The sequence below is a fragment of the Pediculus humanus genome, genomic scaffold (genome assembly GCF_000006295.1).
Source record: "Pediculus humanus corporis 1103172107371 genomic scaffold, whole genome shotgun sequence".
NCBI classification, from domain to species: Eukaryota; Metazoa; Arthropoda; class Insecta; order Psocodea; family Pediculidae; genus Pediculus; species Pediculus humanus.
The window spans coordinates 508,264-519,259 of record NW_002986999.1 but is presented as its reverse complement, the minus strand read 5'-3'; the positions used below and the strand labels follow the sequence as shown (position 1 = coordinate 519,259).

The 10,996-nt window shown below is 24.2% G+C and overlaps 4 protein-coding genes across 4 annotated transcripts; 1 reads left to right on the top strand and 3 right to left on the bottom strand.

Annotated features, from left to right (window-relative positions):
* Positions 1 to 923: 923 nt before the first annotated feature.
* Phum_PHUM015350 (membrane associated RING finger, putative) lies at positions 924 to 2,774 on the bottom strand (the record flags this gene model as incomplete). Its single annotated transcript, XM_002422760.1, has 7 exons — positions 924 to 1,136; positions 1,210 to 1,432; positions 1,551 to 1,714; positions 1,783 to 1,916; positions 1,994 to 2,135; positions 2,207 to 2,314; positions 2,394 to 2,774. 7 exons carry the CDS (start codon positions 2,772 to 2,774, stop codon positions 924 to 926), a joined length of 1,365 nt encoding a protein of 454 aa, XP_002422805.1.
* A 1,373-nt stretch (positions 2,775 to 4,147) lies between these two features.
* On the bottom strand, positions 4,148 to 5,180 carry Phum_PHUM015340 (uncharacterized protein; the record flags this gene model as incomplete). Its single annotated transcript, XM_002422759.1, has 4 exons — positions 4,148 to 4,295; positions 4,402 to 4,630; positions 4,981 to 5,061; positions 5,177 to 5,180. 4 exons carry the CDS (start codon positions 5,178 to 5,180, stop codon positions 4,148 to 4,150), a joined length of 462 nt encoding a protein of 153 aa, XP_002422804.1.
* Positions 5,181 to 5,868: 688 nt separating this feature from the next.
* Phum_PHUM015330 (axoneme-associated protein mst101, putative) lies at positions 5,869 to 6,549 on the top strand (the record flags this gene model as incomplete). Its single annotated transcript, XM_002422758.1, has 2 exons — positions 5,869 to 5,994; positions 6,151 to 6,549. 2 exons carry the CDS (start codon positions 5,869 to 5,871, stop codon positions 6,547 to 6,549), a joined length of 525 nt encoding a protein of 174 aa, XP_002422803.1.
* Positions 6,550 to 7,544: 995 nt separating this feature from the next.
* On the bottom strand, positions 7,545 to 10,970 carry Phum_PHUM015320 (uncharacterized protein; the record flags this gene model as incomplete). The annotated part of the gene is made up of 3 exons (XM_002422757.1): positions 7,545 to 8,567; positions 9,011 to 9,213; positions 9,338 to 10,970. The coding sequence occupies 3 exons, from the start codon at positions 10,968 to 10,970 to the stop codon at positions 7,545 to 7,547; spliced, it is 2,859 nt and encodes a 952-aa protein (XP_002422802.1).
* Between the last annotated feature and the right edge of the window lie 26 nt (positions 10,971 to 10,996).

Here is a 10,996-nt window from a genome sequence, read left to right as displayed (position 1 = left end):
ATTTTTATTTTTATTTAAAAGTTTAGTAAGGTTAATAAAAAAAAAAAAAAAAAAATTGAGGGCATCGAAAGAAAAAAAGGAAAATGTTAAATCGACAGTGAGAATTTGATTAAATTTTGTTAGTGGGGAGCTTTTTGTTGTTGTTGTTGTTTGTTTGTTTGTTATTCCTTCCATTCCAATAATTTTTTTCTATTAAAAAAAAAAAAAACACTTTTTTTATTTAAAAAAAAAAAATTTTTTAATATTAATAAATATATATTTATTTATTTATTTATTATTATTGTGGCAGGCATCCACTTCGATATATATATATATTTTTTCTGCGTATATTTATATATATATTTTCTCTTAATAAATTTTATTAAGTGTTATTTAATGTAAAATTTATTTTATTATTATAAATAATATGGCTTATATTTAAATATAAAATAATTTTTTTTATATATAAAAAAATTAAAAATTTTTTGTACTCATTTTCCTTATGATAAATAAATAACTGATTGATATAAATGACGTCATTCAAATGATGTCAACAGTTAAAATTGACACTGACACACAATCGCGACCTTTAAATTTTGAACGAAATAATAATAATAATTTAAAAAATTAGGTATTGTAATAATAAATGTCAAAAGGTTAAAATGTGAGAAAGCGTTAGAGTTATTATAATATAAATTATTAATAAAAATAATATATATAAATAGCAAATAAACAAATTTGTTTATAAGCACTGACATTTTATATACATATTATATTATTATACTATAATTAAACAACACTTAACATCAATCTATTTTTTTTTTTTTTTTTTTTGAAATTTTTTCCCGCTTTTTTTTTGTTGTTGTTGTAATTTAAAAAAAAAAAAAAAAAATACAAAAATTATTTTTAATCGTGTTTTTTTAAATAAAAATTTGATGGAACGTTTATGAACGAGCTGATTCGATTAAAGATAATCTTAGTGGGCCGTAATTATGTGGAGGATAAAGTGATGTTATGGCTGAACCAAGTTCTCTTGAACGTAATCTTCTTCCAATATCTTCTTGCAATCTTTGACTTGCTTCTAATCTTTCTTCCGATGTCATTCTTATTGGAAGTACTTCGACGTCGAAACAATTGTTGTACCATTTTTTCCAAGTCTAAATTCAAATTATTTTATTATCATCAAATTTTTCATATATTTTTATTATTATTATTTTTTTTTTTATTTACCTTATAATGAAATGATATTAATGTGTATAGCCAAACTCCGTAAGCTACTGAAATCGTTCCACTTAACATAATCATTCCAACTTTTGTTATGTTTCCCATTTGAATATTTGAATTTAAAAATTCTTCTGTTGGTGTTAAAAAAGAAGCTCTCAGACACATTATGACACCTACCAGAGTTAAAGGAGTTATTACTATGAAAGAAATAGCATCGTATATCAAAGTCCTGAAAAAAAAAAAAAAAAAAATTAACATTTGTAAGTATATTAATTTTAATTTATTTAATTATTATTATTATTATTGGGGGTTTATCAATCGGTTATAATAATCGTAATACGGGTAACCTTCTGTCGGCAACTGATTTAAAAAAAACTTTCAAAGAAACCCATTTGGTGTATTTTTTTGTTTGTTTGATGGCATAAGGATAACCACAGAGCTCACAACGACTCGTGTTTGATTGCTCTAACCATATTTTTAAACATTTTGCATGAACGCATCCGATGGAACCCTAAAATTATCATTATTATTATTATTGTAATCTCACAGCGAAAAAAATTCCTGTATGGGTTCTATTACCTTACACAAACATGGTTGTATTAGCGGTTCTAAACTTTCATCATCGTGGCAAATTCTACAAACGATTACTTCATTTTCATCAGCATTTTTTTCTTGTAATGGAGTAGGTCGAAATGAATAATGCGAATTTCTTTCTGTTAAAACAAAAAATTAATTTTTTTTATTGAGCTTCAAAAATCGACTTTTAAAAAAAAAAAAAATGACTTCTTACTTTTTCTTATACCACAACATGTAAATTGTTTTTGTGTTCCTGTGCTGCTTGCATGACTTTGTCTTCCAGCAGTATTTGTGTAATCGTATGATTGATAATCTTCTATTAATAGTACGGTTTCGTCAGAAAATCGTCGCGGTCCCTTTAGAAGGAAAAAAAAATGTGATAAACTTAAAACAATGATAAAAAAAAAATCAAATTGTAATTTTTTACCTGTGGTCCATAATGAAATAAATTTGATGATGATGGTAAACCTTTTTCGTCATATATATTAACAACAGCTATCGATTCCTCTTGAGGTTGCCGATAAATATCATTGATCTGTTCTTGTAAACGGTTACATATTATGTCCGTCAAAAATTATGTTTTTTTTTTTTTAATAATAACACATATTATATACCTGAGAATACATTGAATAAGAACTGATGGTTGTTGATGTAATTTTTGATGTTCCAGGTAACCCGCTACCCCTGTTCACCACTCTTACAGTCTCCGAACCCACAGATTCAGGAAACAATAAATTACTTTTATCATGAATTGATTGATTTTGTACTGCAGGATTTTTACCCAATGTCGCTTGTACTCCTCTCGCCATTTTTTTCCCAATCACGGTTACATTTTTGCTTTCATTTTCCTCGGATACGATCGTGACAGACTTTTGTAGGAGATCTCTGAATCCGGTTTTTTTACATAATATACTCGTTATTGGATTGTTTTCTGATTCGACGTCTGTGAAATCGGTACTTTGTATGGCCACCGATCTTTGTCGTGATTTACGCATGTTATTATTATATTCAAATTAAATATATTTAATTCGTCTCCCATCAGTTCAGATAACTGTAAATAAAAAAATTTTTTAATAATTATTTTTAAAACGTACATAACATACATAAAAATTTATTTAAAATTTATCACGTGTTTGATACTCACTAATAACTCTGACTACCGTAATAATTGTGATATTAATTTACCTATCCATGACACTTCTGTGTTTGTAAATATTTACTAATTTTTAACGATATAAAAACGATTTATGTGATAGTTTTTTTAAATAACGATTCATTACAACAGAGTAACAAAAAAAATTAAATTTAAAAAATTATTTATATGTTTTAATTAATTATTTATATATAATAATAGAGTTTAAAAAAAAAAAACAAAGAAAACGTAAAAATTTTGCGACGAAAATATTTTTTTTTTTTTTTTTACAATTTGTTTATTGTAAACAATTCAAAAAAAAAAAAAAATTATGATCGAATTCTATGCAAAACAAAAATATTAAATTTTTTTTTAGTATTAAATTTAAAAAAAAAAAATTATAACAAATAATACCTGTGTGATCAACTTGTTAAATTAAATAATATAAATATAAGTTTAAATTCAAATAATATTCGCCATTTTATTACATCCATTATTGTGTCGAAAACTTTTTAATAAAAATTTGACTTTCTTTAAATTATTTAATTAAAAATTTTTTTTTCAAGTTAAATTTAATGTTTAACCCGCGTACAAATTAATAAAAATTAAAAAAATTAATAAAATTTTAATTAGGTAAAATATAATTTGAATAATTTGTATCATTTTATGATATACTTAATAGTTAAATATAAATAAAACTAAAAAAAAAAATGATGAAAAATATTTTTTTTATTTAATTTATAATGGAAAATTATTAAATTTTTTAAATATCATATTAATCAGTTTCATATTCAGATTCTTCAGTTTCTTCAGAATATTCACTCAAGGTTTCATCACTGTTTTCCACATATGTTTTTTCTTCCGATTCACTTTTTTCCGATTGACTTTCGTATTTTTCTTCTTTTATTTCTTCTTTTTTATTTTGACTGAATAAAGCATTTGAGGAAACATAATCACTTACGCGTATATAATTTTGATTTTCTTTTGGGTCAATTAATTTTTTTCTAGGTAATTTTTCTACTTTCCCTCCATAGGTTTCGTTAGGATTTTCAATAATTTTAAAACTATTATTTATTATTTTCGATGCAAATTTATATTTATATTCAGGTATTATTCCTCTTTTTAATGGTATTTCCGATATGGTAAGGGAAGCTGGAATTTTCGGACCGCATAATTCGATCATTTTAAATTCTTTTGGAAAATGTGCGTGAGCCATTCTAAAATTTAATTTTTGATTTATTTTATTATTTTCCTTTTGCAATAAAAAAAAAAAAAAAAAAAAAAAATGTCGTACCTTTCCTCTGGACTCATATATTTTCTATTTCTTTCTCTCACATCTGATAATGTTATATATTCCTTTTCGCTTTCATTATCTTTCAAATTTCTAAATAAATTTTTAATACATAAAGTTACAATATACAAATATTTATACATGTATATATATATATATATTAAAGTAATGACTTTGATTAATTTTCTTTGAAATTAACCTAGAAGAAAGTCTTCGAAGTCGACAATATTGTATTTCTCTACATATTTCCGTCATTATTTTTGATGACGTTTCACCAAAATCTCTCACGATCGGTTTAATATCAGGTTTAAATATTTTTTTTGTACCAGGACATCTGTGTATAAATAAATCTTTAAAATCTTTTTTCGGTTTTGATATTTTTAATTTAAATTCTCGATGTATATAACGACGCTTTTGAATTTTTTCAACTAAAAATCACCAAAAAAAAAAATATGTGTGCAAAAAGAAATTTAAAAAAAAAAAAAAATTAAATATAAATATTTAAAATACCCTCAAAAAAATTATTTATAAATTTTTCTTTTGATGGTATCAGATGTTCTTTTATTTTATGATCAGCTAAATTTATTGAATGAAGAGGATGACTGTAATCTTCACAAATTCCAAAAAATAATGAACCTAAATATATATCCTTAAAAAAAAAAGGGGAAAAAAAAAACCTTTTAACTTTTTTTTTTTACCTTAAACAACAATGGCGTATCTATATTTAAAAAGTATTTATAAAATAGTATACAAATATATATATTATTGAGATATTTACTGACATTTTGACCTGTGTTAACAGGTGGTTTAAAATCTTGAGGTGTACTCGTTAAATTTTTCGTGAAACTAGGCCATACTTCTTTTCTTTTTTTAACTTTTAATAAAACTTTTAAAAAATAAAATTTTAGTTTTGTTTTGAAATTATTTTTGAAATAATTTATTATGAATAAAAATAAATTAATAGATATACGCACCCATTTTGTATATTTTGTAGGGGTTACATATGTTTTGTAATTTTTACTTTTATTTTTATTTATGATTTAAATGAATTAAGAAGGTACGAAAAATTTTTATTTCTTTAAAATTTACCTTTCCGCCATTTTGAATTTGAATATTTCAAATTGATAATAAATGTCTATGCTCTAAAATTTTACATACATATATAATGTTATTTAAAAGAAAAACTTTTATTACTTTTACAACAAAATTTTTTTTTTTTTTGTTTAAATTTTTTTATAATGTTTATGAATTCATTAATCTTTTATTATCCGTAAAAAAGCTTGTACAAAAAAAAAAAAAAAAATATTTAAAATAATTTTATTTGTACTTATACACAACCTATCACTTATTTACGTCTATTGGCTATAATTTAAAATGTCTACTTTTTGGCGGGAGAATACGCCATATTAATATCGGATATTTACTTCATAAAAATGTTATGTATTGACAAGTGTCATATAATTTTTAGTGTTTTTACTTTGTTTTTAAATTAAGTATTTTATCAAAATGTGATGAAAATTATTTTTCGTGTAATAAAGGCTTCACGTTTTTAAATAAAAAAAATTATTTAAAAAAAAAACATTGTGTGAAAGCAACTTAGGTTATGTTATTTCAAATTATTTTTATTTCCTCTTATTTTATTTAAGTATACTTTTTAACAAAAAAAATGAATAGTAAAGTAAATAAAGATAATTTAGAAAAAAAGACTGAAACTATAAATGAAAAACCTGTGGCTTTAAAAAAATGTTCTGATTTACAAAGAATGAAATTAGAAAAATTGATGAAAAATTTTGTAAGTATCATTAAATAAGTAAAATAAATTTAATAGTTTGTCTTGTAATTAACAGTATTTATTTTTCATCAGTATATAATTTTAAAAAATGCAGAGCTTATTTTTTTTTTTTTACCTGAAAGCTCAAATTTTACTTACTAATTGTTAAAATTTTAGGACAAACCTGTAGTAATTCCTGAAAGACCAAAAGAAAAGAGTATGTCACATGTTCCAGAATTTATAAGAAATGTTATGGGATCAAGTGCAGGAGCAGGAAGTGGTGAATTTCACGTTTATAGACATTTGAGAAGAAAAGAATATGCTAGGCAAAAATACATTCAACAAAAAAGTGAAAAAGAAATGCTTGATGAAGCATATAAAAAAAAATTAGAAGAAAATGCAAAAATTTCTGAAGAAAGGACAGCTAAAAAAAGGGCTAAAAGACTGAAAAAAAAAGAAAAAATGAAAAATAGGAAAAAAAAACCCAAAATTGAAAATGAAACTTTAAAACAAAAAAGTGAAAACGATGATACCGATGAAGATTCTTCTGATAAAGACGAAAATGATGCTAGTTGAATGACAATTTTTAAAAAATTATGGTAATATTATAATTATCACAACTAAAAATATTAGTATAATAATTTTTTATTGTAAATAAAATGGTTAGTTATAAAATGTCAACATTTTTTTAGAATTTATATCGAATTGCAATCATTGAGCTGTGAAACACATTATGATTTGTCATATCGAACTACTCGCTTAGTAATTGCAAAAAGTAAAGAAAGGATTAAAGTTTGGAGAATAATTTGAAAAACTTTTAAGAAAAATGTACATATTTTTAATCTGGTAAGATTAACATACATTATTTTATATTTATTTCATAAATTCATATATATAAAAATGTTAATAGTAGTACAACAATTAATATTTATACATTATTTTTTATACATATATATTTTACACAATTTAAAAAAAAAAAAAAAGCGTCACACAAAACTAAGATTTATTTTAAATTTCTTTGGAATTTAATGTGATGTCTGCCTAGAATTAGGCATTGAGGTAATTGTTTCTTTTAAGTCTTGCAATATCATAAATAAAATATATTCTCTTATTAATCAATTGTTAGAAAATATTTCAAGTTTTAAAAACAAATATGAAAATAATTTAATAATAATTCTATTCCGATTAGCATATTTAAATATGTAATAAGAAAACGACAAAATTCATTTTTTTTTTTTTTTGGATATTTAATTGCTTAAAAATTTCTGACATTACAATTACTTTTGTGATTTGTAGAAAATCAAATTTTCAAAATCAATAATTCAGACTGTGTTAGATACTTTTGGGTTAATAAATTAAACTTTTTTGCCTTTTATAAATGCTAAAATCATTTTTAAATATTTTTCTGAGCAGCCATTGGCATAATAGAACATTTAAAAAAATTATCAATGATTTATTTTAATAGAAAATCAGTGAAAGTAATTATTTGTCTTAAATATTTTCTCAACATTTTTATTTCATTATACTGAATTCTTTTTTTTTTTTTAAAGTGCTGACAAATTGAAATATCATCAACTTTCATTTAAAAACAAATTTTGTAAAACTCTGAGTATGCTTTTTTCTTCGACATTCATTCCTTTTTCGTCAAACAGTAAATGAATTTTTTCCGTTGCTTTTAACAATACGTCACTTTTTTCCGGGATTAACCTTTCGTGAAACTTTTTCATAAAATGTCCTAAATTATCTAAATGAAAATATAAAATATCTTGTAACGAATTTAAATCGTCTTTTTTGATCAACGTGATCAAATGACACATAACCAAACACAATTGATCGACTAATTGATCTCTGTGTTGATATTCGTTAAAATCCGATATGTTTTTCGAATTTTCCAAAGCGTTCAAAATGGCCGACCAAACGGTTATGTACAAACCTCCGTAACTCTCGCGAGTTGGAGGTGCTCCCAAAACGGAACCCGCACTTATTCGAACTTTAAAATTTTTATAATGTTGAACTAAAGAAATCATAGTGTTTACGATTTTCGATGTCCATTCGTAATTAGAATTAATTAAAGAATTTTGAAGTAAATTGGCTAAAGCGTAGCACGAATTCCATCTGGCTTTCATAAAAGCTCCCGACGTTGAATTTTTTATTAATATTTCCAAACCGTTCACGATGATATCTTTGTGTTTCGACGCGAAGTCTTCATTTATTATTTTTAACAAATTTCCGATGCCTCTCACTGCTCCGGGCTTGATTTTGGGCTCGTCACTCGCCAAATTGATACCGGTTTTCAAAAGTTTTGCAACAACGTCCATCGTGACACCATCATCTATTTCGTTTTGTTGATTAATAACAATCGATTCGGATAGATTACCGAAAAGCCATGAGGCCTGAGTTCTCACCGTGCTTTGTTCGTCGTTTGACACAGCTATTGTGGCATCTATTGCATCCAAAAAAAATAAACTATCGTCTCTCAACGATGGGAAAAGAACAAAAATGGCGAGAGCTCGAGCAGACGAACTTCTAACGGCCGAACTTTCATCTTTGAGACATCCAAATAATAACGTTAAACACATTATTTGTTTATCTCGCTGTAATAATTAAAAACAAGTCATTAAAATTAATCGATTGCATTCTAGCCAGGTATTTTATTAATTTTACTGATTCACAAAATAATTTTTATAAATTCAATTTCCATTTTGTTTTTCCAAAGGTATAAAATCCAGTGGATAGATTTAAGAGAAATTGAACCTATTCTAAAATTCTTTTTTTTTTTGTGAAAAAAGTACATAATTTGTCATTGATATATATTATTTTTTTAAGTTTTATTAATTATATATAATTAATTTTCTAAATAATTAGGTTAAACAACAAAATAATTACCAATTTCTTTTTATAATTAATCTTACATTTGATATTAGAAAAACATCGTTAGTAATGTTTACTTTTAAAAGATAAACATTTTCTTATTATTATATTATTTTTTATGATTAAATGAGCAAATTACTAACGTTGATACGTAGTATCTGCTTACCGAAATTTGATCGAATATTAAACTATTTTGTCCAGAAGAAGTAAACCCAATTTTATGTTGAATTCCAATATTGGCTATACAATCACATCCAGTGCATCGAAGCATAGGCTCTTCTTGATTTTGAATTAATGTAGAAATGGGACCAGGTAGTAATGACTCCCACAAAAATAATGCCAGAGACATTGACGCTCTTTTACTTTCATCTGAATTAAAAATAAATGATTGTTAATAAATGTAAAACAGTTTAGATTCGAAAAATATTCAATTTAAGCATTTTTAAGTTTTACATTTAAAAAATTAAAAAAGTTATGTTTCATACATTTTTACCTTCAAGAGTCATGGTAAATTGTAGAGAATGAAATATAGTTTCCATTAATTTTCCAGAATAAAGCTTTAATGAATATTCATTTTTATTCGAACAATATTTCAGTAAATTTACAATATCATCTGGATAACTAACAATGGTCTCAGTAAAATAGTTTCTTGCTAGAGCACCGATAACATGCAAAGATTCTACTTGTAATGCAACATTTGTTACAGTGTCATGGACGTTATTTTTTTCCATCAAATTTTGAAGGCACTGATTTAGTAACCATGGTTTTTGTTCTTGAGATATTTTAAATTCTTCATCATTATCTAAATCATAATCATCGATAATTTCATCATCTAAACTTACAATAGAACTTTTGATTGTAGAATTATTTTTTACATTACTAATAATTATTTCATTTAACTCTTTAAATTTTGGTTCTACTGAAATTATGCAACCAAACACACTTAAAGCAAATATTTGAATATTAACATCTTTATGTGTTAAAAATGGTTTGGTTTGCTGAGCTATAGTTTTTATTAAACTTGGATCCACTTTATGATACGGAGTACATCGAATTAAGTCTGATATGCATTTTAATAAACGCTTTATATTAGCATTATTTTTTTCTGTTTCTAATGAATTAAATAAACATTTATGTAATTCTTTTATAATGTTAGCTATTGTACATGAGAAAGTGGTGAAAGAAGATTTTGATAAGCCATCAGCCAATAAAAAATACTGTTTGCAATTAAAAATAATCATTGACAGAATTCCTACAGCTTCACACCTACATTTTGAACAAGGATCACTTAATACACATGTCAATAAAGTTCTCATATGTTGAAATTGTGATCCATCAGGTAAAAAATAAGGCATGTATCCTATAAATATTTTAGGACTTGTTTTTTGAACAACAGTTGCTAATAATATTAAAGCACAATGTCGAGTTCTAGATTTAAATGAAGTAATTTTAGTTGTTTGAAATGTTTCATAATCAGATAAATCAGAATCACTTGTTTTGTATCTTAAATAAGAATCATTTTTATCATAATCGGAAGGTATAAGATAATCACTGGAACTTTTTGTATCATCAACTTCAACATCATTTAAAGATGTCACTGTAATTTTTTTTGATATCTTGTCATATTTTCCTCTTATTTTCTGCACAGGCTGAATTGATGGTTTCAAAACTTCAGGAATACTTGTAGAAGTAGGAAATAATTTTTGTATTTCATAATTTTCTTGCCCTGATAATCCATATAACATGTACTTCTTTATTATTCCTAATAATTCACCTAAATTATTGATTATAATATCATCAGACATCTGTATTAAATTACTAATTCCTCTCATTGCAGTTATTAAAAATTTACAATAAATTACTTCATCTTTACAAAAATATTTGTTTCCATCGAATAAAATTTTTTTGAATATATCGAAAAACCTTAAAATGTTTTGTTTTGATAATCTTTCATTTTCAAAATTTGGTAAAAATGTTAAAGCTTCCACATATCTTAAACAGTTTAAACTTAATTCTTCTGAACCTAGTTTAAATGAAAAATTATCTGACAAATTTTGTATGTCATTAAGACAAGGAAAATTTTCTTGTTCTATTTCTATGCAATTTCCTTTTGCTAATATTTGCATGCATTTTAAAATTGATATTTCATGCT